The following is a 27,723-nucleotide window of genomic DNA, read 5'->3' as shown; positions in this document are numbered from 1 at the left end:
TTTTTTTGTTTTTGTTTTTTGGTTTATACCTCATATAATCCCATGAAGATGAAATGAATTGGCTGAATAATAGAATATAATACCTAGATCAACAGATACTTGCTATTTTTATTTCATTACACATATGTATTCTTTATTCATTGCAGTATTGATAATATCTGTCATAAAAACCAATCTGTAAATTATTACTAACTAATCACAAGCAACCCTGGATTTTTGTTAAATGCTTGTATTTTCACAGTGATACTTGAGTGGGAAGGAGCTGTGGTGGTGCAATGATTAAGCTCTTATGTGTTAACCAAAAGGTTGGTAGTTCAAATCTACCTAGTGGTTCTGCGGGAGAAAGACCTGGCAATCTGCTTCCATAAAGATTACAGCCAAGAAAACTCTCTGGGGACAGTTCTGCTTTGTCGTATGGGGTCACTATGTGTTGGAAGAGACTCAAAGACATGCACCACCAACAGCAATAGCAACTGGATGGATGTGCTGGGGCCTTGCCTCTTGGAAGACCGAAAATGTTGCCCACCTCCAGCCATGAGAAAGAACCATGACTACCTTGACCCTCTTCAGGGTCTAAGAGTTTGATTTATCCAAGTTTAGTGAGTTTCACTGCCCAAGCACATCATATTCTCCTCTCTCATTAATGCCAGAACTGAAATAAAAATTCAGTCTAAGAAAATCACCAAGATGTAAATGTGTGTGTGTGCATACATATATACACACGCAAAGACACACACACACACACATAAAAGATTTGTTACAAATAAAATCCAAGCATACCTAGACACAACATTATTTTTTTTCTACTTACAGATCTATACAAAGTTCAGAGACTATACCTTTTGGTTTTTATATTAGTTTTCTATTGCTGTGTAACAAATTACCACAAATTTAGCACCTAAAAACAACACCCAGAGATGAGTTCTCAGTTCCATGGGTCGGAAGTCCTGGACAGCATGGCTGGTCTCTCAGCTTAGGGTCTCCCAAGGCTGGAACCAAGTGTTGGTCTGTCTGTTTTCTCATCTGGAACCCAGAGTCCTCTTCCAAGCTCTCGCATGTTATTGGCAGAACTCAGTTCCTTGTGGTTGTAGATCTGAGGTCCCCATTTTCTTGCTGGCTGTCAGATGAGCATCACTCTCAGCTCCTAGCAGTGGCCCTGTTCTTCTATGGCATGATCCTCTCACAACATGGGGCTTACTTCTTCCAAGCCAGTAGGAGAGTCTCTCTCCAGTCTGCTGCAGAAGAGTCTTATATACATAATCATGGGAATGAGTAATTCATCAGACTCACAAAGTCCTGCCTATACTCAAAGGGAGAGAATTATACAGGTGTATACATTGAGGTGTGCAGCAGTAATCTTGGGAGCCACTTTAGAATTCTGCTTACCACAGTTTTTATTTAATTTTAGACATTTATTACCTTCATTATGAGAAGTCCAATAATTCCCCACTTAATTCCATGTAGACTCAGAGCTCTGGTAGCATAGTGCCTAAGGCACTTGACTGCTAACCAGAAGCCTGGCAGTTCAAACCCACCAGCCACTCCTCAGAAGGAAGATGGGGCAATCTACTTCCGTAGTGATACTGCCTCAGAAACTCAAGGAGGGGTCGCTATGAGTTGGGTCCGACTCGACAACACCTAACAACAACAACAACAAAAGACTCAGAGGAGGTAGAGATTTAGCTACTCATGGGATAAAAGCAAGAAAGATATACATAAATAATATCTCAGTGAAACATAGGTAAGTGGATTTTCTAATTCTGCCCAGAAATCACGGCACTAGGGACCCTACATTCATCCTTCTTCGGAGGAACTAAGAGCTAATCATCAAAGCAGCAACCTTTGCTTCCTTTGAGCCATCACTATTCTATCTTAGCAGAGGAAGAAATTGATCAAAGGTAACACTTCATCTTCCGGATCACAAACTTCAATTTCTGGAAAGAAAATGACTAATGCCACGATTCTTGAACTGTGTGTTGAACCACTGCAGGGTGTCAACAAACTCACAGGAGCACCATGGAACATTATATATACATTTTCAAAGGAAACAGTGATGTTTGTCCTACTCAAGTAAACTATGTTGATTAAGTTATTTGGACCTAATTAAATTATTTGTATCTAATCACTGGGCAAATCTACTGCAAAAGACTTCTTTGAAGTGTTAAAGAGCACACATGTCACTTTGAAGACTGAGGTGTGTTTGACCCAAGCCATGGTATTTTCAATAGCCTCATATGCATGTGAAAGCTGGACAATGAATATAGAAGACTGCAGAAGAATTGATGAATTTGTGTTGTGGTGTTGGCAAAGAACAGGGACTGCCAGAAGAATGAACAAATCTGTCTTGGAAGAGGTATAGCTGAAATGCTCCTTAGAAATGACAATGGCCAGATTTCATCTCCGGTACTTTGGTCATATTTTCAGGAAGGAGAAGGGAATCTTGCTTGGTAAAGTTGAGGGTCAGCAAAAAAGGTGAGGGTTCTCAACGAGATGGATTGACACAGTGGCTGCAATGATGAGCACAAGCATAGAGTAACAATTGTGAGGATCGTGCGGGGCAGTGTTTCCTTCTGTTGAACATAGGATCACTGTGAGTTGAAACCGACTTGATGGCCTCTAACAACAATTACTTAATAAAGAAAACTGTTAAATATTTATTTTGACCTAGGTCACTATGATAGTTGGAATCATGTGTCAAATTGTCTGGGCCACAGTTCTGGGTGGTTTAAGCAGTTGTGATGTGGGTTATTCCCATGATTAGATTGGAGGTATATCTTTTGAGCAGTCAATTGGATGAAAGGGAGTTTCTTACGGGTGTGGACTGCTTCCAATGTATTTATGGACATTCTGGGAAAAGAGACACTCTTATGTGGATTGGGATCCTGTTTTGCTGCCTACCACTGTCCATGAGCAAACAATCCACCATTAAGCCTGGAGATCTTGGATTTGTCATTCGATGGAGTCAACAGCCAGGATACTGCCTGCCAACCTTGAGCTCATCAACCCATGTAGCTATGTGAGTCAGGAAAAGCTTCCAGCTTGATGTTTGATCCCAGAACTTGGGAGTTGCCAGCTTCTATAAGTGTGTGAGTCATTTTCCTAAGATAAATTTATCTTTCTCTATATATAAGCTTTATTGGTTTTGTGTCTCTAGAGAACCCAGCCTAAAACAGTTACTGTATTAAAAATATATACATATATATATATATATAGAGAGAGAGAGAGAGAGAGAGAGAGAGAGAGAGAGAGAGATACTAAAGGTTCAGAGAATGAGAAAATTTGGAAACCTCTAGACTAGTGAACTAAAAACATTGAATTTTGAAAATAAATGGTATAGAATTGGATGGCACTAGATTGTTGGCAAGAAGCTCTGGTGGTGTAGTGCCTAAGGCACTTGAGTGCTAACCAGAAGGCTGACAGTTCAAACCCAACAGCTGCTCCACAGAAGGAAGATGGGGCAATCTACTTCCATAAAGACTTAGAAAATATATATCATTCACAAATTTTGATACTTTGTTTTCCTAACCAATTTCTTATAACATATCTCATAGCTGAACTTGACATATTGAGACTGGTACCTACTGCTCTAAGCATATTCTGCTTATGCCTGGGAGAAGGATCTGGGATAAAGTGGCCAGTTTTTGACGGGAGCATCAGGCAAGGGCAAGACAGCTTAATTATAGTGGATAATCTATGGAAAGAAATTTGAATTTACTTAAATGATACTCTCTCTCCAGGGTCCTGGTGTTTCTTGCTTGTTCTTACTTAGGAAATAGTAGGTGGTGTTGGGGTGAGGGTGCAGATTTTTAGAAGCCACCTGAGAAACCTGTTACATGCCCATGCATCTGAGGCAGATCCTGCAGTGACGCCTTTACCATCTCCCAGTGAAAGAGAGCTCTGGTAGCATAGTGGCTAAATCACTTGCCTGCTAACCAGACGGCTGGTGGTTCAAACCTACCAGCCACTCCTCGAAAGTAAGGTTGGGCAATCCTACTTCCGTAGTGATACTGCCTCGGAAACCCAAGGAGGGGCGCTATGAGTCGGGGCCGACTCGACAGCACATAACAACAACAACAAGTGAAAGAGAGATAGCACTGATCAGGACTCTCAGTTCCAATGCTGGTGAGTTGGGTGACCTTGAACAAGTGACTTCTCTGTGTTTGATTTTCCTAGTCTGTAGAGTCAAGATGGAAATACCTGTCACAGAGGTGGTATGAGGATCAAATTAGACACTGTGGCTAAGAGCGCTTTGAAAATCATTGAGATTACAAAAGGCAGGGGAGTAGACATTATCACATCCCAAAGGATAATGTTGTGAACATTTCCTGATTGCATTTGGAGCCTCTTGAGGGAAAAGAATTCATATGTGCAACATAAATGTGATTACTGGAAATACTCCTGTTTTCATTAAAAAGTTAGAGTATATTGTGCTATACAAATGCCAGGTTATACAGTTACGTTTCACGATGCCACTAGGAGTCCAAAATAATTGTGCTGTCACAATTGAGTTTCCTCTTGATGTGTTATTGTTTCTTTAACGAGCAATAGGAAGTGTAATAGCTTTCCAATCGCTTCAGCCCCAAACCTAGTTCTTCCCCAGTGGAAAGTCTAGCATTAATTTAGCCAAAGTGCACAAATGCTTCAGGAAAAAATGGAACAGGAAATTAACTTTTCTATAGCAGTGCAAGAACTAACTGATCTTAGCAAAGTATTAGCCAGAAACTCAACTTACCCACTGACCAGTAAACCTTCCTATCTGGACATCCCAGAGAGCAGAAGAAATATTGAATGGATTTTTCCCCACCCACCTCCTTGTTATTATCCTCAAGAACTACCTTTTTCTGTTTTTTCTAAGTAAACAGTGAAGACATTAATAAAGCATCTGAACTTCTCTGTCACACAAGCCAAACCTATTTATATCCAAGTATTCTAGTGCTACAAAAGCTATTTTGAAAACAGATAGAGTTGGGATAGAATTCATTTTTGGGAGGGAAGAATAGATGAAAGGAAGGAAAAAGGAAGTAAGCTTGTTATTTTCTTTTAAAGAAACAATGATTAAAGTAATGTCATGTCTTCTTTAAACAAGTTTGTTTGCTGGAGGGCAAACTGTATTTATGGAAATGTATTCTGTCAGAAATCAAACCCCAAGAAGCTAGAATTTTCTCCTGTTCTTAATAAAAAAATGACTTTTTAAAAGGAAGCTCCTTTCTTGTGTGTGATATAAATGGGAGGATGCCTCATCATCCAGTGATGGACTCATGATCTTAAGCACATTTCCTAGCAAAATCCTAAACAAAGCAAGCAAGCATTTTTGATCATGTAATTGCTGTCTGTAAAGTCTAGCATCAAAATAAAAATTTCTAATAAATTACTGACAATTGGGTCAGGGCAGAGATCAAGCTTATACATTGCCTGGCACTTATTATGTTGAATGAATGGATGAATGGACTGTAGTATAAGTTCATGCTGTGTGTCCAATAAAAGGTTCCTCATGTCAGTGAGCAGCCCTTGAATTCTTTTGTACTTTCCATTGGTTCTCAGATTTCTGTTCTTCTCTAACAGCCTCCTCCTCCCAGGTCTTCCTTCACTCTAACACCTTCTGCATTCCTGAGAAGACTAAAGCAATCTCTCTTGTTAGAAGAGGTGGTTTCTTCTTACTCCTGACCTGTTAGACCTTCTGATCAACCATCTGTGCAAATTAGACCTCTAGGAAGAGGAGTTTGCTTTTCCAGTCTCTCTCAGGAGAAGGCCAATTGCTATTCTGCAAAGCAATCCATCCCACAAAGGAGGGATTATAGAGTTTAGGAACTTGAAAATTTGATACCAGATATAATGTCTATTCTTTGTTCCAGAAATAGTGCTTCTATTATAGTATTACTAGATATTGTTGTTTTCTGCTAATTTTTTGTTTTTGAAGAGCAAGAATTTGGCCATTCAATGCCTAGCCATTGTAGAATGAGTATGTAATTTGGGGATGTCCAGGACTGATTTCTGAAAGACGTATGTGAAGGTCATGTTATGACGAGCCAAAGTCATTGTGCAGCATCTGGTCATGTGACTTGGTGGAGGCTTCCAGAAGGGCAGCATGGGCTTCTTAGGGCTCAGTCAGACTGGGAAGGTGTTACCAAGAATAGACCCCAAGGAGAGCCAACATTGTTTATTAGAAATGTACATGGAGCTGAAGAGAAAAGAGGAGTGAGGCAATGGAGGGTGAACACCTCAACAGAGCTCAGAGTAGGAAGGATAGCCGAATGAGTAGCAAGGCATAAATGCATAGTTAAGGAAGAGTGGTCTACTGATTCAGTATAATACAGGATGTTTCTTTTATGCAGAATTCCTAGGGCAAGCGTGATGCCTGGACATTTAACACCTTTCTTCCATTCTTCTTAGCGCGTTCGCCCCCAGTTGGGTGGAATGAGGCAACGTTTGTCTGGTTTTGCCAGCCGTATGCCTGCAGCCTGCGGCCCTTCATTCACCCCAGAGCTGGAGCTGACTTTCTGCGCTGGGTCTGCAGGGTGACCACCACGGAATATGTTCATTTTCTACCCTATACCTGCAGGTGTCATTTCCGGGGTGCATTTCTAGGAAAGATCCAAGTGGACTAGTTACCACAGGGATGAGAAAAGGCAGTGGTCGTTCCGGGGTGGAAGTCTCACCTTCCATGAAGTAGAATCAGGTGAAACCCTGCCAGTGAACCTCACATGCAGCGACCACTCATCTGTCAGGGAGACTCACGTGTCACCATGGTGAACCAGTTTCAGTGGAGCTTCCAGACTAAGATGGACTAGGAAGAAAAGCCTGGTGATCTACTTCTGCAAATCAGCCAATCAGAAGAAAGGTGCAGGACTGGGCAGAGTTTTGTTCTGTTGTGCCTAGGGTTGTCAGGAGTCAGGAGCCAACTCCACTCTAGCCAGAGACACTGTTCCCATGGGATCGACAATCACAGACACTTGAAATGGGCTTCAGAGTCTAGCCCCCTCTCCCAGGTGTATGCATGTGGTGGCTGGAAAGGTGGTGGATGAAGGCTCTCTTAATTGCTGGAAATTGACCCTTAACATCCTGCGGGTGTCTCGTTGGCTGCACGCTCTGCCCAGAGAAGGGCGTGTTTGCTCTGGTGTGCAACTCTAGGCTGACCACCACAAGTTCATTCATGATGGCTCATTGCAGAACCCTGGGGTCTCTGTGTGTGTGCAGAGATGAAAGGCTGAGAGACCAGCATGGGTAGGAGGAGAGTTGAACTCATAAACGCAATAGCATGAGTGATCATGAGCAACAAGAGTCCAGAGAAGAAAATGAGGATTGGAAAGGGGAATGAAAATGAGGAGTTCAGCCTTCTAATAGGGGAATGTTAGGGGATGTCCTAAGCATGCACAAAGGTGATCAATTTACTGAGTCATGAACAGAGAATATAATGTGATAAAACTTTTACTGTTCTGATATGTGCATTTATTTATAGATTAGAACAAAGTATGAAAATAAAATCACGTTGAGTTGTACAATTAACCAATTACCAAATTTTGATCTAGCTCCCAATTTAAAGAAGTATGTTCACTATGTATCTGGAAGACATTTCTTTGGATCAATGATTTAGACATTTTAAATTTTTCATAATGATGTATTTACTCTTAATTTTTTTCCTCTCAAAATTGAAAAGTAGGAATGATGATTTGTTAATTATTTTTAAATGACTTTGTAACCCTAATATATCGATATTAAATATTTATATTCTACTTATAATTTGGCAGACCCCCTATGAAGTCATGTGATTAAAATTCTAAAGATTTTTATTTAGAATGTTTTTGTCAACAGAATATTTTATCCAAGAACTTCTTTAAGAGATACTTAATAATTCTTTACGTTTATGAGGCACTAGATATTTTCAAAGATTCCTGGGGGATGCAAAAGCTTTGTACTCAACTATTGACCCAAAAGTGGGCAGTGTAAACCCACCCAGTGGTGTTTGAAGAGCTCTGGTGGTGCAGTGGTTAAAGTATTCAGCTGCTAACCAAAAGGTTGGTGGTTTGAACCCACCTACTGCTCCACAGGAGAAAGATGATGCAATCTGCTTCCGTCAAGATTTATTGCCTTGGAAACCCTACAGGGCGGTGATGGCAATATTGTTGGTTTTTCTTCTTTTTTTTTTGGTTTAGTGGTGCTTGAGAAAGAAAAGCCTGGCATCTGCTTCAGTAAAATCACACCACGGAAACCCTAAGGAGCAACTCTGTTCTATAGCTCACGGGGTCACCATGGGTAGGAACCAGTTTGATGGCTGTGGGTTTGACTTTACATGTTTTCAAAGTGCTTTTATGTACAGTTTTACTCTCTTCTGATGTTTGCAATAGCACTGAGAAGCATGGCTTCAAACCCATTCAGTCCAGTTTGACCCCCTGCTAAGAATTTGCATTTCTATCCCAGATCAACTGATTCAGAATCTGCATTGCAACAAGGTGTGTACATGAGAATCACCGAGGATCTTGTTAAAATGTCACTTCTGAGTTAGTATATCTGGGGTGGAAATGCAAATTCTCAGCAGAGAGTGGACCTGGAATGAACCAGTTCAAAGCCCTGCTGAGAAATAAAATGGCAGATGTTGCTGTGCATTTGCAATCCAGGAAAGTGAAACACAGCAAACCAAACTTAAGTAGTGTCAGCTGAAAAGTGTGTTTGTGTGTGTGTGTGTGTAGGGTGTGTGTGTGTGTGGGGGGTGTTGCTAAGAAGAAAAGAGGAAGTCCAGGATTCAGAAGGCCGTGGTTGTTGCCTGAAAAGCCTTGGACTCGATTCAGTCTGGCATCTATGAAAATGTTTGGCCGAGTGTATGAGGCCTAGGTACTGTTGGTATGACCCAGTGCTCCTTCCTGTTGCATTGCCTTTGCGTGGGCTTACTATTTTAAGAGCGAGTTACTGAATTAACTCTTTGTTTTGGCATCAGGGGATAGAGTCTTGCTATTATTTTAACTTTTGTCAAAAGAACATGGTCTCTCCTTGTCCTCGACTTGTTATTTTCATAATTGTGGATTCTATCTTTTCCTCATGACAGATGTCCTTTAACTACTGCTGACACTGTGATAAGACTCAAAGGGTAAGATGGAACTTGGAAGGGTGAGCAGGAGAGTAGACACTAAAACCAGCAAAGTGGGAGCAGGGCATGTGGACAGAGGAATCTAACTCCCTCCTCCTCTGTCAAGCTCTGGGAGAAAAGCTGAGAATACAGGGGAAGCAGGGAAAGTGGAGAGAAAGGACAGCAGAGGAAATGGGAGGAGACAAAAGAGGGACGCTGCGGGTGGTTTTCATTTGCTCCAAAATAGGAAATCAACTCAATGTGACTAAAAGAAAAAGCAGAAAACATTCTCTTCTGTCTCCTCACTTCAAATTCTATCTTATCCTTAAAAGACTCTTGAAGGAAGCTGTCATGAACACCCTTGATCTCCCAGATTTTCCTTTGTTTTTGTAACCAGAGGTGGGTCTTCATTCTCTGCAAGGCCAGAGTGAATGAGAAACTGATGACCCACAGCTGCGTTCAGTGGTGGTGCCTCCAGGACAGAAGTCTTGAATTGGTTGGAGCAAAAGCCTCCAGAGGAAGCTGGAAGGAATGCTTTGTCTGACTTTAAAAACAGCTAGAAGAGGAAAAACAAAAAATTGAGGAGCAGCATAGAGGGGAAATAGGTTTTCTGAGTTGGCTGAAATGTGCAAGAAGTATTTCAGTGAGGGTGCAGACAGGCAGCCAACTGTCTTGGGCAGGTGTGAAGTCACAGTGGGAGACAAGATATGGAGAAATAGCTATTCTTGTATTTTTGGTTTTGCTTTTCATTTTCCCCTGCCTCCAAGGTGCATGCAAGGTGTGAGAGTTGGCCTGAGGGAAGAGTAAACCACCTACACAGTTGAAGTGAGGCGCAGCTTGACTGTTTTCGCTGCAGTTCAGGGCTCAGAAGCTGTTCAAGTTGCTTTTTCTCCGGTCTTACAACTTGCTCCCTTTCTCTGCTCCTCTCCTCTCCTTCCATTGGCTACACAGTTGTATGTCCTTCAACCCTTTAAAAAGGCACAGAATGGTTCCAAAGTTGTCCGTGAGGAGCACTGTCAAACACAGAGGTGACCTCGGAATACTCGGGCTCACTTCAGATTACGCGCTTAATGTTTTGTCGATGTGATGGGAAGTCTTGATGTATTTCCTTTGGACTGTTCAACTTGGCTTTACTTATTATTAAATATTTCCTAGCTTGGGGTGGCCACTTCAGGGTCATCCTGCGGTTCTCTTCCGCTTTCCTCCTTTGTGGTCTCCTCTCCTCTCCTGGGTGTCCCTCGGTGGGGCCAACAGTTAACTCTGGGTTGCTGACTGAAAGGTTGGTGGTTTGAATCCACCCAGTGGTGCCTCAGAAGAAAGGCCTGGCAATCTATTTCTGAAATTCAGCCACTGAAAACCCCGTGGAGCACAATTCTAGTCCGACACAAATGGGGTTTCCCTGATTCACCCGGCTCATCATAATTTGTTCGAACTGCTTGTTGATGTTTGCTGCCTGTTCTGTGAGGGCAGAGACCTGTCTGCTGTGCTCAACACTCTATCCCTGGCTCTTCCATGCTTGAGGTTTTGCATTGTGAGTGTGATGGAAGTACAGCAGAGCAAGAGGATCGAAAATAGTGTGTAGAGAGTGATTGAAGCGTTGCACCATGGAATCTGAACAGCAGAGAGAGAAGGAGAAGAAGAAGGAGGTGAGTAGAAAGTTGGGAGTGTGGGGGAAAGACTTGTGGCTGAACTGCTGTACTGGGAACAAATGAAAAGAGCTGGAAAGCTATGAATGTGATCGGAGAACGGACTATCTCCTTTTATTATCTCAGAGGTGGACTGTTCTGGGTATCAGAAAGTCCCTGGTGTGGCTACCAGAGTGACTGAGTGACCTGACGTGGATGAGTCATTGGGTATGAAGAGGTCCAGGGCTTTCTATAGCTGCAGATGGAATGTGGAAGCTTCCACTGAAGCTAGTGAAATCATTCACCTGCTAGTGAATAAGGAACATGCATATATAAATAATAGGTTCATACTTTGAATTTATACATTCATTCATTCTTCTTTAGAGCCTGGCGGTAAGCTAGGCTTTGGATACACAATAAGAGCCAACACAGGCAGTTCAAGACCTCATGGAATATGCAGAGAATGGGAAAGGCAAATGTTAAACAAATAATATGTAATTATAAATTGTGAAGGGTGCCATAACCTAGAAGTGTCAGTGCCATCTAAATTTAAGAGGAAGAGGGAGACTCACCATCAAGGCTGATTCCTATACGTGGAGGTCAGACAACCTCCACTCTCCAACTTTTACACCCTTTCTGACATCAACTGGCTTCCCCATGGCACTCTCTACTTCTCTGATGGGTTCAGTAATTAATTGCAGTGGTCACCCAGAACTCACAGACCATACTTATGATTATGTGGCTTATTGGGGAAGTAATGGGCTACAACTCAGCATCAATTTGGTGGCATGGCAGGGCTTTGAACTAGTTCTTCCTGGTTCAGTCATGGCCAGTGAAGAGAAACGGGGATGTACCCAAATTGTAAAAATGTGGTATGCGAGAACAATAACTGGAATGGGAAAAATTATGGATTGACACCTTGCTGGAAACATAATCTCTTTTGTAGAAAACAAGAGTAGCGTGCATGTCACATAGCAACAAAATCTCTTGATCGGCAGAGTCAGAAACAATGGTGCCCAGCTCAAAGATGGTGGTGCCTGTGCTGCATTGTGTGTTGCTCTTCATAGTCTGGGCAATAAAGCAATCTTCTACATCAGGCTCCAGGAAGGGCTCTATTCCAGGTCTTAGACCCATAATTTTTCTTGTTCTGGTTATTGTTCAAGTAAAACCACAGTTTACAAATTTGGTTCTGTTCTGATTTTCTTTTTTGGCCATGACAGAACTGCTTTGAACCAGTTCGAAGCCCTACTTGGAGGTAACAGGTTACAACTCAGAAGACAGGATACAGTTTTTCAACCAGGACCTCTTCCAACCAAGACTACTGTATTTCTTCTTGGCTGTGCCCACAGGCAGCTCCCTCTCTTGGGTCTACTGCCACCAGGCTTCACTCTCAGCCATGCCTGCCACTGGGACTCACTTTTGGCCTCTGACTTGCTTGGGCAAGTGTTACAGCTCTTTAGCTCCATCAACAAGTGCCCAGAGGCACCTACTCAGCCAGTAAGTCTCCTGCCTGAAGATTCTCAGCTCTCTTGTTCTATATATTGGCAACTCCACTGTAGCCACCTCACTCAATGGACTAGGAAGTGAAACAGCCATCTCACACTGGTCTCCTGGTTGCCACTGTTGTACACTGTCTCTACTATGACAAATCTGTCTTCTGAGCCTAGGAGGTTCTTAGTTCAGGGGCCCTGGGTTCAGAAGATATGCTCTGCTTCAGGCTTTTCTTGAAGGTAGTGAGGTCTACCTCAACTTCAGTGGGATTAGCCCTTTGTAAACCTACTCCTGATACCAAGACCACTCTCCTTGGTAGGCCACAGTCACCAATTTGCATGGTAATCAATCAATCCCCACAAGGGTTTTTTCACACCCTGTTGGTTAATAGACTAACCAATTCCTTTGCAAGGCTGTAGCCTAGTAAATCATCTGGACAGAACTACAACTGCATGGCCAGAAAGGCCATATATAAAGAGAAACCCATTGCTCTCCAAGTGCCAAAGGGAAGAATGCTACCGGTTACTATGGAAATGACTCTGACTTATAGCAACTCCATATATATCAGAGTACATTTTTCTAATTTCTCAGTAGATTACCAGAACTTTCTTCTGAGATGTCTCTGGGTGGATTCAAACTTCCCAGTCTTCTTTTAGCAGTAATGCAGATTATTTGTCCCACTGAGAGACTCTGGGGAAATACTAAGTCCCTAAATTAGACTGAGGGAGAGGTAAAGGCCCAAGGAATGATGTGTTATGGCAATGCCTGTTTTAGTGGATGTCATTTCTTCTGGGTTATGGTGGGGATGAATTTTTGATATTACAACTTGATTGCTTTAGTTTCACTATTATTTTTTCAGAACCAACATAGAGTTACAAATAAGCAAGCATTCTTGTCGTTGGATGTTGAGGGTTGGAATGACCCCAAGTTATATTTTGGGAGTATAATCAGAAGAGGCTCAGTGACATGGAGTAGTTCTGAGAAATGCATGGTCATTCCACAGCAGAATCAACCCCAGAGGGAGCTGTGAGACATACACCAACAAACCAGTCACCACGGACTTGACTCTGACTCATGGGGACACCATGTGTGTCAGAACAGAACTACTCTCCATAGGGTTTTCAATGGCTGTGATCTTTTCAGAAGTATATCACCAGAATTTTCTTATAAACCACTTCTGCCTGGACTCAAACCTTCAATCTTTTGGTTAGTAGCCAAGTGTGGAACTGCTCGTACCACTTAGGGACTCTGAGATTCAGGCAGGGGTGTCCTAAGCTCCATTTAGTAGGGAACATTCTTTGTAGGCTGCGCTTGCACAGCAAGTAAACCTGAGGCTTCTAAACTGCCCTGGAATTATACATGATTTCTAAGAAGAAAATATGTATGTGACGCATTCTAGAAAACTCTGTTTCATTTCTTAAATTCTCTAAAATAAGTGTACATTTTACCAATGGAAAAAAAAATCTATTTTATTCTCAAAATAAAATTAAATCATAATTCACTATGACAGACTCTGCAATATTTCTAAAATGTCAAAATTCTGGAGCTGGAAGGCAATTTAACTTTTAGTTATATATGACACACATCCCAGGCCGACTGTATGATTTGTATTTCAGTATCAAAAGATGTCATAAATACATGGCTACTTTAATAAATCCAGAAAAAAATCTTTGTCATGTGGAAAAAACAAGTTTTATTTTTCATCCCTACTATATTTTACAGAACTGTATTTCTTAGGTTTTGGTGACTCTTGGTGGAGACCTTTTAGCAGTATAAAAGTGTAAGTTACTGAGAAATACAGTCCTTTTATATATGTAGCTCCTTATTCAATTTTTTGTATTGTAAAATCATTTATTTTGCTCAAATATTTAATCCTGTTTTTTGTCATTTTTGCTCCTACTGAAATAAATGTCACAATTTTATTGAAATAAATTTCTTAATACAAATTAGTCATTTTCTATTTCCAATCTCCTAGACAAAGACTCTTCTACAGATTAATAAAAAAGACATTTGCACGTGAGACATTCCTTCAAAGACTATTTATTAGGTGTCTGTTACATACCAGATAATGTTCATAGGTTAGGGAAACAAAAGTGAGAAAAACAGACAGTATATCTTCTTTCACTTAGCTTATGTTCTGGTTTGGGAAACAAACTATAAACAAAATAAATGAATAACTTATATTTGTACATATAAAAGGATGAGTCCTATAGAGGAAAATAGACATCAGGGTATAGGGGAGCATTTAGTTATTGCAAAATTGTTGCTTTTCATGATAGAGACTGGACTATATTGATAGAAAGGCTTATAGAACTGCTAATATAAAAATAGTTACAGTATAATATTGACTATGATTCAATTTTACCCACATATATGGAGCATCATTTATTGGTGGGGTACAGTGTTAGATGCTTTCATATGGAATGACTCATTTAACTCCTCATGAGTTAGGACTGACTGCCTCAACAGCACACATGAGAGAACTCTGATGCAGAGAGCTTAAAAAACTCACTCTCGTGGAGGAAGCAAGCAAGTGACAGAGGCAGAATTCAGGTCCAGATTTCTTGACTCTTGGTCCTTTGCATTGTGGTTTCGAACACCCCAAGTACTTTATTAAAACATTCTGCCCTTTCATTTTATCTAAGGGTGGTGCAAAGATTTCAGAGTGTTCAGACTTTCCAGTGAAAGTAATAAGTGTTCAGTGATAAACCAGCCTCCATGTAGGCTAGCAGGGTGATTTCTGAGGAAATATTTTGCAAATCTTTTAAGAAGGGAGAGAGGCAAATGACTTGGGAATTCAGTGTTAGCATCAGTAACATGTATTTTTTCCTAAATTCTAGTCAGCAGGGCTGTAAGCCTCAAGGTGATTTGTTCTAGAGAAGCCAGGTTAAATAAATTTTGCAACTAAAATTATATCTTCAAAATTGTAGGGGTAATCAGAAATTCTTATTTCCAAGAATTCTGCTGTTGGCATCTGATAACCCCATATTTGCTGGTGTGGTTGATACAGGTGCGGTCACTCATAAGCCAGGTAAGCACGGGCCTGCTTGTTCTCACTGACTAATCTGAACAGTTTTACATGGTGTGCTGAGACTCAAGTAAAATTGTTCACTACAGATTAGCAAGGAAGTACAAGAAAGCCTGTGCTTATCTTACTTACTGGTGCTCTGTCTCTATCAAGGATTTTAAATTTGAAGAGGTTTTGATTCTGCAGGAAGATGCTGTGGGGCTGGGAGAAAGATGCCCACCATACCTGGGAGCAGAATCTTTGACGTGGTGATAAAGTGTGCAATTATTTACTACAGATTACTAAGGAAACACAAGTAAACTCGTGCTTACCTTGCTCATTGGGTAATCTGACACTCGGATGATGTAATTGTTCACATAGTTTATATTTCACATACACAGTATGAACACCTGTTGTTAAACTGGCTAAAACGGTTCTGGCCCTTTGGTATTGGGCCATTCTGCTGATACAGTGTGTTATAAATATTACAAGGGCAGGAGCAGTTTGTATTACAGGATAAAACAACATAATTTTCCTGACAAATTCATTTCCTATTTATTACTTGTAATCTGAGATGAGAGTTAAAATTTCAATCTATGTTATAAAGGTTATTGCAAAATATAGCCAGTAATTATACTTTGTTTATATATTCTTTGTATAAGACATACTGGTGAAAGTTTCATCACTCTTCCTTAAACTGATCCCTGCTGGGGGATAAGGTTGCTATGCGTTGGAATCAACTCAAAGGCAATGGGTGTAGTTTTTTGGTTGAAAGAGAAGACAGACACAAATAATAATAACTTAAAAGTTTCAAAACACACTCTCCTTCACATGGCATCAAGGAACCCTTCCAGTGCAGTGGTTAAAGCCTTGGGCGGCTAACGGAAAGGTTGGCAGTTCCAACCTACTAGCACTGGGTGGGAGAAAAATGCAGCAGTCTGTGTCCATAAAGATTACAGCTTTGAAAACCCTGTGGGGGAGTTCCACTCCATCCACCAGGGTCGCTAGGAGTTGGAACCAACTCCATGGCAATGCATGCCAATTGCTTTTATTTATTTATTTATTTTTGAGTTCATGTAACATCACCGCTATATTTGAGCCAGCTGTAATAGAGAAGAGTATCCTGTGATTATGAAAGAGAATAATGTGAGAAGGGGATTCTGGATGCTGCCCATTTTGCTTGAGTGGCACTGATTTATTTGGAAGCATCTGTCTTCCCCTTTCACCTTCATGCCCGTGTGTTTACTTTGGCCTCCTGTGGGCTACACAGTTCTCTCTAACCCCTGCGTTCAAGGTGCAACCTAAAATTAGTTTCACATATACCTTCTTAGAGATTTACCGTTCTGGACAATTGCATTTGCTAAGAGATAATGTCCCAATTGGCAGTTAAATTCTTGCATGTAAGTAGCTTTATTATCAACAAAATGCAATATCACCTAACAAGAGAAAATATCTGATCAGTGATATTTTCTCATAGTACCATATGCAGAAGGTATGATTGGCTAATGTCTATTTCTTTCCATTCTGGTCATCACACATATAGAGGCACCTATGGTAGCATGTGCCAGGAAGAGCTTATTCTTGGGAACAATTTTCCTGGCATATACCCTTATTTGAAAAACACTTAGACTACTTCATATGTACCAGGTACTGGTCTTAGCATTTTCCATATGTTGTTGTTGTTAATTGTTAGGTGCCAAAGGGTTGGTTCAGATGCATAGCGATCCCATCTATGGCAGAAGGAAACCTGCCCAGTTCTGTGCCATTCTCAACAAGCGTTGCTGTGCCTGAGCCCACTGTTGCAGCCTCTATGTCAGTATGTCTTGTTGAAAGTCTTCCCCGTCTGCACTGACTCTCTACTTTACCAAGCATGATAGTTTTCTCCAAGGACTTGTCCTTCCTGATAACATGACCAAAGTACCAGAGACAAAGTCTGATGATCATTCTCTTAGAATTCTGGCTATAGTTCTTCCAGGACAGATTTGTTTTTCTTTCTCGCAGTCCATGGTAAATTCAGTATTTTTTGCCAACACCACAATTCAAATGCATCAATTCTTCTTCAGTCTTCCTTGTTCATTGTTCAGCTTTCACATGCATATGAGGCATGTGGATGACTCAAGGCAATGGCTTAGTCTTCAAGGTAGCATCTTTGCTCTTTACCGCTTTGAAAAGGTCTTTAGCAGCAGATTTGCTCAATGCGGTAAGTCGTCTGATTTCTTGACTGCTGCTTCCATGGGCATTGATTGTGGATCCAAGTATGATGAAATCCTGGACAATTTCAATAGTTTCTCCATTTATCATGGTGTTGCTTATTGGTCTAGTTCTGAAGTCTTTAGTTTTCTTTGAGATGTCATCCATGTTGAAGGCTTTAGTCTTTGATCTTCATCAGTAAGTGCTTCAAGTCTTCTTCACTTTCAGCAAGCAAGGTTATGTCATCTGCATATTTCAGGTTGTTAATGAGTCTCCCTCCAATTCCGATGCTGCATTCTCCTTCGAATATTCCAGTTTATCAGATTGTTTGCTCAGCATACAGACTGAATAAACCAAAATGAAACTCACTGCCATGAAGTCGGTCTCAACTCATAGCAACCCCTCCTTGGGCTTCCAAGGCAATATCTCTATGGAAGTAGATTGCCCGGTCTTCCTTCCAAGGAGTGGCTGGTAGGTTTGAACTGCCAGCCTTGTGGTTAGCAGTCAAATGCCTTAGGCACTACATAGCCCTGATGCACCTCTTTCCTGATCTTATACCATGCAGTAGCCTCTCGATCTGTTCCAATGACTGCCTCTTGGTCTATGTATAGTTCCTTCATAAGCACAATTAATTCCCATTCTTTGCAATGTTTTCATAATGTGTTATATTCACACAGCTGAATGCCTTTCTAGAGTCAATGAAACACAGGTATACATACTTCTGGTATTCTTTGCTCTCAGCAATGATATTCCTCATTCCACATCCTCTTCTGAATACGGCTGAAATTGCTAACAGCTCCCTGTCAATGTACTGGTGCAACTGTTGTTTTTGAATTATTTTCTGCAAGTATTAATGATACTGCTTGATACTTTTTGCATTCTGTTGGATCACCTTTCTTTGCAATGGACACAAATATGGATCTCTTCCACTTGGTTGTCCAGGTAGCTTCCAAATTTCTTGGCAAAAACAAGTGAGGGCTTCCAGCATTACATCTGTTGAAACTTCTCAATGGGTATTCCTTCAATTCTTAGAGCTAGTTTTTCACCAATTCCTTCAGGGCAGCCTGGACTTCTTTCAGTGCCATTGATTCCTGATCATATGCTACATCTTAAAGTGATTGAATGTCGATGAATTCTTTTTGATACAGTGACTCTGTATATTCCTTCCATGTTTGTTTGATGCTGTCTGCTCAATTTTTTTGCCCATAGAATTCTTCAGTATTGCACCTCGTGGTTTGAATTTTTTCCTTCAGTTCTGTCAGCTTCAGAAATGCCAAGCATGTTCTTCTCTATTGATTTTCTAACTCCAGGTCTTTATACATTTCATTATTAATATTTTGCTTCGTCTTTTCAAACTGTCTTTTGAAATCTGCTCAGATCTTTTACTTCATCATTTCTTCCATTCACTTTAGCTACTCTATATTCAAAAGTAATTTTCAGAATCTCTTCTGACACTGATTTTGGTCTTTTCTTCCTTTTTTGTCCTTTTAATGACTCTTTACTCTCTTCATCTATGATGTCCTTGATATCATACCACATCTCATTCTGGTCTTCGGTCATTGGTATTCAATGTGTCCAATCTGTTCTTCAACTGGTCTTTAAATTCAGGTGGGATATACAAATGTTATCTCTTTAATCTTCATAGTAACATTTGGAGGAAGGTATTATCCAAAGTCACACAAGTAATGTTGATGGAGCCAGGAGATAGAAGCTAGCATTTGCAGTTGGGCTCAACAGTTTGTGTCCTCAACAAACAACACAGTACTTTGTCTGTTGACTATGAGATGGCAACAATTTGTGTGCAATGAATAATAGAATACAGTTGCTGCCCTCAAGGGGCTTGTAATCAAAATATGTTGTTTTTTCTTCCTCTCCATATTTATCTGTCAATTATTTTGCTAGAGCACTACAGTTCATTAGTTTATTGAATCCCTCCAGGTATTAGTACATACTGTGTGCTGTGTAAGGAGCTCTGGCAGCAAAGTGGTTAAAGCATTTGGCTGCTTACCACAAGGTTGGCGGTTTGAACATAACTGTTGTTCTGAGGGAGAAAGATGAGGCAGTGTGCTTTGGTAAAAATTTATAACCTTGGAACCCTATGGGACAGTTCTACTCTCTCCTGTAGGGTAGCTATGAGTGGGAATTGATTCAATGGCAATGTTTTTTTTTTTTTTTTTAACATGATATGTGCTATGATTGACACAGGATAAATAGACAATACAGTTAGTTCCTGACTTATGGACAGAATTCTGTTCTAATGGCTCCAATGTAGTCATTTCTGAGGTAAGTAGAATACCTCTTTTTTTTTTAAGTTTTCATTATTATTATTTTTTATTATCAATATCTTTATAAAGCCAATCTTTGAATATCTTAGAATAAACATCTGAGTAAACATCTGAACAATAATACCAGCATATGACATGCTGCAACATTGTATGTAGCACATATTACTAACTATAAGCCATACAACAACAGAAAAGTTGTTACATGCAGTTCCTCATAACTCAAATGTGTTGTAAGTACAGGCCTTGATGCTAAAGACCTCCCATGTATAAGAGATACAATTTCCTCTCCTAAGTGCAGTGGAAGTATATATCTTAATTAAAACTTTCCGAGAGAATAATGTTTGAAGATTGATTTGGAGTTTGGTAGAAAAATGAATGGGCAGAGGAAGGAATGGTAAATCAGAAGGCACAGGAACACAACAGAGCAGAGTGGGAATGATAGATAATATGAGGAGGAGAGAAAGGGGAAGGCAATGGCCTTGTTTTCCTTGATTAGACGTGGAGTCAATTGTATTGCCAATGGGAGTCCTTGAAGAAATGTAAGTACTAAAAAGACATGCCACATATTGTATTTTAACCCCCTAAAATGGATAGTTTGATTCAAAGTTGTCACTAAAAGAAATATATATTCTCAATTTTTCTTTTGCCCGAATCCCACCCAACCTCATTGTTCTTTCCATTAATCAGAAACGTCTTCATTGTATCAAAGTTTAATTTCAAGCTTTTAGAAAATCACCTAGTGTCTTCTGGAAACCTGAAAGTACATTTAAATGTCAGCATTCTTTGGATTCACGTATGTCCCTAACATTAATGGCATTCCAAGAATCTCCATGAGAGAGCTATACTTACTTTGGAGAACAATAAAATATTGAGGAAAGAACCTAAGATAGTTATAATTCAGTAGCTCTCTTCTCCTCATACCTAAAGGCCATCCTGCCCCACTGGGATGCAGTCACCTTTTGCTACATCATGAGTGAGAGAAGCTAGTCTCTGCCCAGGTTGCTGTGAAGTTGTTTCTCTGTCCCACCCTTCCTTATCATGTCCCGTGGTATGGTGACACCCATCCTCCTTGTCTGTTTCCTCTGCCAGGTACACAGATTTTATAACAAGAGTATTCAGATGTCAGGCACTGCTATTAATTTATACTTTCAGCAGGAGTTGAGCTACTTCTGTGCAGCAGTATTCCTCTCGGGCCTTTCGATTTTAACAGCCTAAAAGTTTCATCTTTCTGTAAGAGTGAGAAAAATTCAGTTCACCTTCAACTCTCACAGATGAGGTTGTCTTGTCCTTGTCAGCCCTTCACAGAATCTGTCTTCCATTTCTAGAGAAAAACTCCAAGAATATCTTTTGGAATGGCCCTTGATTTGCATATATGGTGCCCTTCATGGGAAATGAACTACTTTTCCTCTTGAATGTTTATGCCTTCCTTCTTTCCTTAGATCGAAGAATCGATGAACACACGCTTTGGCAGTCATGGCAGAAGAGCCATACTCTACCGGCCTCCCTCCTACAGTAAAACAGAGCTTCAACTCCTGCAGCACCTCCTCATGCAACATCATTACACCGTTGTCATCGTGGAAGAAAATCTTGGTGCCAGCCTTGGGCTGAGGCTGCGGGAACAAGGTCAGAATAAGTGATTACCAGAGTCGCCTCCTACATAATGTTAGACAATTTCTAGAATGTGCTACTGTCTTCCTGTAAAGCAATGCACAAAAACAAATTTCTACCCATGATCACTTTCTTACATCCTAGCAAAAACTCAGCTACTTTGCTCCTTGCTCTCATTTTTCGTTCAGCTACATATAGCTTTATTTCTAAAATTATTTTGCTCATATTTTGTGGCATTTTTGAGTTGTACAGTTCATGTTTAAATGCTACATAAAAAATGTTTATGTTTATGAGCCTGAATATATGTTCTGCCTAGCACCAAACTATTCCATATTTTACAAAAATTACCACTTCATCTGACTGCAAATAGAATGTGCTGGAAATTTTCTTGAGAAGCCAGCTTTAATGTGATTCACAGATGGGCTCTACATGCAAAAGAGGTATGGGTATTTATCACTGACTACATTGCTAGTCAAGTATCTTTATTTCTATCATTTGAAGGGAAAAATAAGAGACAACTCTTTAAACAAGGTACTTAAGGAAAGTTGAGGAGATGATGAGGGTCAAAAAGGGTAGTAACAATAGCAGTTAACATTTCTTGAGCAAAAAACCATGTGGTAGATATTCTGTGCTTTGCAGTTATGACTCCACTTACTCTCTCCTGTAGCCCCTTGAGTGCCCTAGGGTTACCGGTGGCCATCCAGTCAACAGACTCACTGTGACCCCGTGTGTGCAGAGTAGAATTGTGCTCCGTAGAGATATCAGTGACTGATTTTTTTTTGGAAGTGAATCATCAGGCCTTTCTTCCAGGGTGGCTCTGGGTGGATTCAAGCCTCCTGCTGAGCACTTTACCATTTGCATCACCAAGGGTCCCAAAGTAATCTTCTTTTTCTTATAAAACTATACAAGGATACCAAGGAAGAGAGAAAATATATTCTGTCTGTTTTGCAACTGAAGAAAATTGAAAATTGGAATCGACATTGAATTTTAGTTAAATCTTTACACCCCACCCTTTTTACTCCCCTTGGTGCTACTACTGACTTTCAACAGACAGAACATGTATCCTTTGCATTTCAACAAAATTCAATGTCAATTCCAATTTTCAATTTTTCTCCAGTTGCAAAACAGACAGAATATATCTCCTTTCTTTCTTGGGGTTCTTGTATCAATTTTAGAAGACATAGGAGGATAACTTTGCAACTTGTAGATATCAAGGAAGTGCAAAGATAGCCTGAAGGCAATAGAATCTGGCAGCCTAAGGAGCGGCTGGGCCTGGTGCACAGATAACTATATGATGTCACCAGAATTTGTCAATGTAAGTGCTGACTTGGCTCCCGTTTTCCACATTACCACAGCTCTGAAAACATCCACTTCCTGAGTCTGTCTTAGCATCTTCTACTCTGTATAATAAGACATTATTCCTGGATATGCCTCCAGAAAGGGTAGCAATTTCACAATTCCATGAGTATGGAAAATTGATTTTTGGTTTTTCATTTGATTTTGTAGTTTTCACTGTGTGAATAATGTGCATTAATACCTGATATAAATAAGTTCCATGAGTATAATTTAACCTTTTCTTGAGCATTTAACAAATAGAAAAATACTTTTCTATTTCAGCTTGTTTTCCATGGCCACAAATTTAATCACATATGACAATTAATATTTTCTAGAGATTTGATTCTTGTAGAATTCATTGTGCTTTAGTTTCACATATTGACCTAATAGCTATGTTACTATGATGTACATCAGTACACAGTATGAAGTTATATTGGCACATTCAAAGTTAATGTCCCCAAGTTAAGTAGCTTGGAGGAAGTGGAAACAATTCAGAATGACCTGGATACCCTACCCATTCACCTTTCACATGCCCATCACATTCTCTGCTATTTGCTGAATTGAATTTTGAAATATCACATTAAAAACATAGTAGATAAGCCCACAAATGTTAATAAGCAGATTGGACACATTTATAAAATGTCCCAAGGAGGGGTCTCTATGAGTTGGGTCCGACTTGACGGCACATAACAACAACAACAGCAACACCCTTGGTCATAGGAAAATAAATCTAAGACATATTTTCCCATTTTCCACTGTCCATTCCGCTTGCTCTCCTCTTCTTGACATGACCCCACTCACATCTGCTGACCTCTTGTGCCATCATTTGAGGCATGGGCTGGCTCTTTCCAGTCTGGGACCTTTTTTTAAAAAAAGTTTTTAAAGCCAGGAAAGGACCCACAAAATGAGAAAAATGAAAGGATTATAGACCAGACAGGCAAAATTCCACAATCAGATGTACTCCATTCTGATAGAGTAACCTTGGTATTACGATGTTTGTCTAACATAGTATTTTTTGAAATTGGTGGTTGTCTCTCTTTTCATAAGATGCAGCATTACAGAGAATACGTGAAAGCAATGGGCTTTATATTTTACCCAGTTTCCCTACTACTTACTTAAAAACAAAACAAAAAACAAACTCGCTGCCATCAAGTGGAGTCTGACTCAGCGACCCCCTTTGGGTTTCTGAGGTGGTAAATCTTTATGCAAATATATTACTCAGTCTTTGAAAGGAAAAATAGTCGGTCTTGGGTTTTAAAAAGAATATGACTGTGGTGGTTTTGTGTGTCAACTTGGCTAGGCCTGGTTGAGTGGCTGGACAGCTGGATATAGTATTCCCCATGATGAGACTGGTAATCAACTCCATGGTGGAATCTACTAGGAGCAGCTGAGTAGCTGCCTTTGGGATGTGGTCTGCTTCCTGTATTTAAGGAGAAGCTTTGGGAATGGTCTCTAGCCTATGACACGCTTGGACCCTGCATGTAGCCGTGTTCCTGCTCAGCAGCCTGCTATGCTCTGCTGACCTTGGGACATACAACGGACTTAAGTTAATGGCCTGCCATGTGGTTTGGTAACATCGGGACTGTACCTTTTTACTTGTCAAACTTGGGGGGTTCTCAGCCCCAGCAGCCAGCAGCTGTCTGAGTGAAGAAATGCCTCTAGCTCCAGTGGGCCGGGAACAGGAGGCAGAGCTGGACCCCAAGGTTGAGGGGCTTTCACCCAGCCCCTAGAGCCTGGCACTCTGAACTTGGACTTAAAGCCTCCACATTGTAAGAATAAAATCCTGTTTGTTGAGGCCATCCCATTTGTGGTAATTTCTTGTCAGAGCAGCACTAGGGAACCAGAACAATGACATTATGGGTTTTCTTGGTTAATTCCATTCCAGTGACATGATACATGGTTTCTCCAAGAAAGATTATAGGACTGTGGGTACATGGCCTTAAGCAGGTTCAGTTTTCTGGGCCCTAGCATACTGTCTGTTAAATAGCAGTAATACTATTTACTTCACAGCAGAAGGTCATGAGGATTTAATCACTGTGGCCACTTCACCAAAGTTCTGGGAGTGGACAAGGTAAAGCCCAGCCATTTCGTCTTGTTCAGTAGGCGAGGAGTGGGCCCAGAATTGTATATGATCAAAGCAAACACAAGTAGATCTTTTGAGAAGATGGCCACACTGACTCCACCAGTGAGTGCTCTTCCTACCACTTAAGTTCCAGTGCCTGCTGTGACCCTGGCCCCTATCAGGGCCCTGGACCTACCCAGCTCCCGGCTCTGGCTCATGCCTTGTACCAAGACCCGATGGCAGCAACAGCTAGGACCATGGCCTAGGGGCAGAACCCTGCCTCAGTGCAAACCCCAGCACAGTCCCCCACCACCGCTGCCTGGTCCGGCTTGCCCAGGGCCCTTCCCCGGCAGTCAGGTGGTCTGGCTGAACCCAGTCATGTTAACCTCACCGTGGACAGCTATGAGCGATGCAATGAGGACCCTATTGGGAACTGTCAACAAGCACTCAGTGGAAGTTACCAATTGTTTTTCAGTGCTTCACAATGAGTCTGAAGATGAGGTGGCTGTTGAGATTCTAAGAACATGTATGAATTTGCACAAGAAAGTCCCTCCAAAGGCACTCATCCTGAGCAGGTACACTAAGGGCCATGACATCACCGAGCACTCTGTGTCGATCCATGAGTACCACAGCTGAGAGACCCCCAACCCCATTTACCTCATTATGGACACAGGTCTCCAGAATGGCTGTGTGAGCACTTTCATGGGTGTCCCTGGGATGACCATGGGGGTAATGTTCACACCTCTGAAAGTGAGATATACATATTCTGACACTGAACACATTGGAGTTGAGCTGGTTGTGAAGACTTGTTTTAGTCCCAACCCAGTGATCGGCCTCTCAAGTGACTTGCAACAAGTCAAGGGATGTCAGCCAGCATTCAGGATGCTCTGAGCACAGTGTTGCAGTATGCAGAGGATGTAGTGTCTGGAAAGGTGTCCACTGAAAATACTGTGGGCCACTTTTTGATGAGTCTGGTTAACCAAGTACCCAAAGTGGTTCTGATCACTTTGAGACCATCCTCAACAGCAACATCAGTGACCTGCTGCTGATGGTAACCTACCTGGTCAGTCTTACATAGTCACAAATTGCCCTCAGTGACAAACTTGTAAACCTGTGAAGAACCCCAAGAAGCACTCCTGCCAATCTGGGCCCCACCATGGGACTCAGAATAGAATGAAGGAGAGATGGTTTTGTTGTCTTGAGTCACACTGAATCAGGCAACTGACTGGGACTCTAAATAAACGTAGCCTACCTTTTGTAAATGGAAAACAGAACAAAACACAAGTAACTTTGATGTATAGCCCAGTGTAGGAAGCACTGTTCTAAGAGAATATATTACTGGCTCAAAGAGTAGCAACCTTTAGAATTAATTTTGGAAATAAAATGATGCAAAAGTCTGCTCAGTCTTATGCTGTTGTGGTACTTAAGATTTAACCATGGAGGTATTTACAGCAGGTATTTCATCTTTAAATGGATTTTGAGAACAATGGAAGTATAATTTTCTTTACAAATTTAGGCATACAAAATTTTACATAATGTAAAACATACACTTTTATAGCCTTCCAGTCCCTTGCTTTGGAAAAAATATACTGTATATCTCTGCATTTGTATAACATATAATTCTCTAAAGGAAAAGATAAAAGCACCTTCCAATTATTCTCTTTCCTGTCTTCCAGGTACCATTCAGTAAACCAGTGCTTTAGTACATAAAATAGTATAGTGGCCTAAAAGAGAACAGATGTTCTCCAAAAGTTCTTAACCTAGTTTCATGGTATAGTCCAAGTAGTATGGGGTCCAAGGCATTCTGATTCAGAGTAGCTTTCACCATTGGATCAGAAATATTTATATATACTTGAAGAATAATGCATATTTAGTAATTTTCTGTCATCTGGGTACAAGTTGTACTTTCAATTATGTGCGTTGTATTCCATGTGAGAAAACAAATGCCAATTTGATGTTATAGCTGCAGAGTAGGAGTCACTCTTGTGGCTTCCATTTACTCTTGGTTTTTGTGATTTGGGTGTTTTACCTTTAACATTTATTGAAGAAATACAAAAAGTGACAGATCATATTGACTTTCTTGTCAAGAGTCAGCAAACTAACTATGGTCCATTGGCAAAATCCAGCCCACTGCCTGTTTTTATAAATAAAGATTTATTGGAACACAGCCACACTCATTTCTTTCTGTATTGTCTATGGCTGTTTTTGTTCTCCATTACAATGCCAGAATTGAGGAGTTGCAACAAAGACTCTATGGCCTACAGAGGCCAAATAAGTAAATATTGGATCTTTTACAGAAAATGTTTGCTGATCCTTGAAGCTAAACTAATTCCATTTGACTTGACCCTATACTCAGCTGATTAAACTTTAGGACAGAAATAGTTCAGTTTTTGAACTTATACCAAATCTTATTCAAAATAGATTGAATGGTTTACAATAGAACACATAATAATAAGATTACTAACATGAAATATATAATTAGGGCCTAAGTTGAATATTCCTCTTAGATACCATGATTTTGACTCAATCCTGTCTAAGTTTCCAAGTACTCAGAGCAGCAAGAGAAACAACGGAAGTTTTACAAATAGTAGAAGAAGGAGCATTATAGTTTCTCAATCTTCCCCTTGGCCTGGTAGGATATTTAAAACAACTCTTTCAAAGGGAGTATTAAATCAACAGTATTAAGTTATATCATGGGTCAAAGGCCAGAGCAACATTTGTGTGACAAATGAAGTGACTGTCATATAGCTTATGTTCATATAGCTTATACTCCAAAAAGAGCTGAGTGTATAACATTACAGCATGATATATGGAAAGCATCTCTATGAAGAGCTAAAGTTAATTCTTTGATAAATACTTTTACTAGTATTTGTATTGATGTTGAAATTGACATATGGTGTCCTAGAGAATGGTATTTTAAATAATATAGCTTCATTACTCCCTGCCTCCCCCAGTAAGCATACTGTAATTTACCCAAATATGTTCTTGGGAATCACTATTAAAACATATAGTTAGTAGAGCAAGAGATACAGATCACTTTTTAATGTTGTGGAAAATAATAT

At 40.5% G+C, this 27,723-nt stretch overlaps 1 protein-coding gene across 1 annotated transcript in view; it reads left to right on the top strand.

Annotated features, from left to right (window-relative positions):
• Nucleotides 1-27,723, top strand: part of CPED1 (cadherin like and PC-esterase domain containing 1) — a 386,749-nt gene that overhangs the window by 12,665 nt on the left and 346,361 nt on the right. The window contains exon 2 of the mRNA XM_007952817.1: nt 21,096-21,279. Coding sequence (XP_007951008.1) covers nt 21,096-21,279 — 184 coding nt within the window. The remainder of the gene's footprint in view (nt 1-21,095; nt 21,280-27,723) is intronic.

Source organism: Orycteropus afer, unplaced genomic scaffold (genome assembly GCF_000298275.1).
Source record: "Orycteropus afer afer isolate SDZICR_OR568_19922 unplaced genomic scaffold, OryAfe1.0 scaffold00359, whole genome shotgun sequence".
NCBI lineage: Eukaryota > Metazoa > Chordata > Mammalia > Tubulidentata > Orycteropodidae > Orycteropus > Orycteropus afer.
The sequence above is the reverse complement of the archived record's forward strand: the minus strand, read 5'-3'. Positions and strand labels throughout refer to the sequence as shown.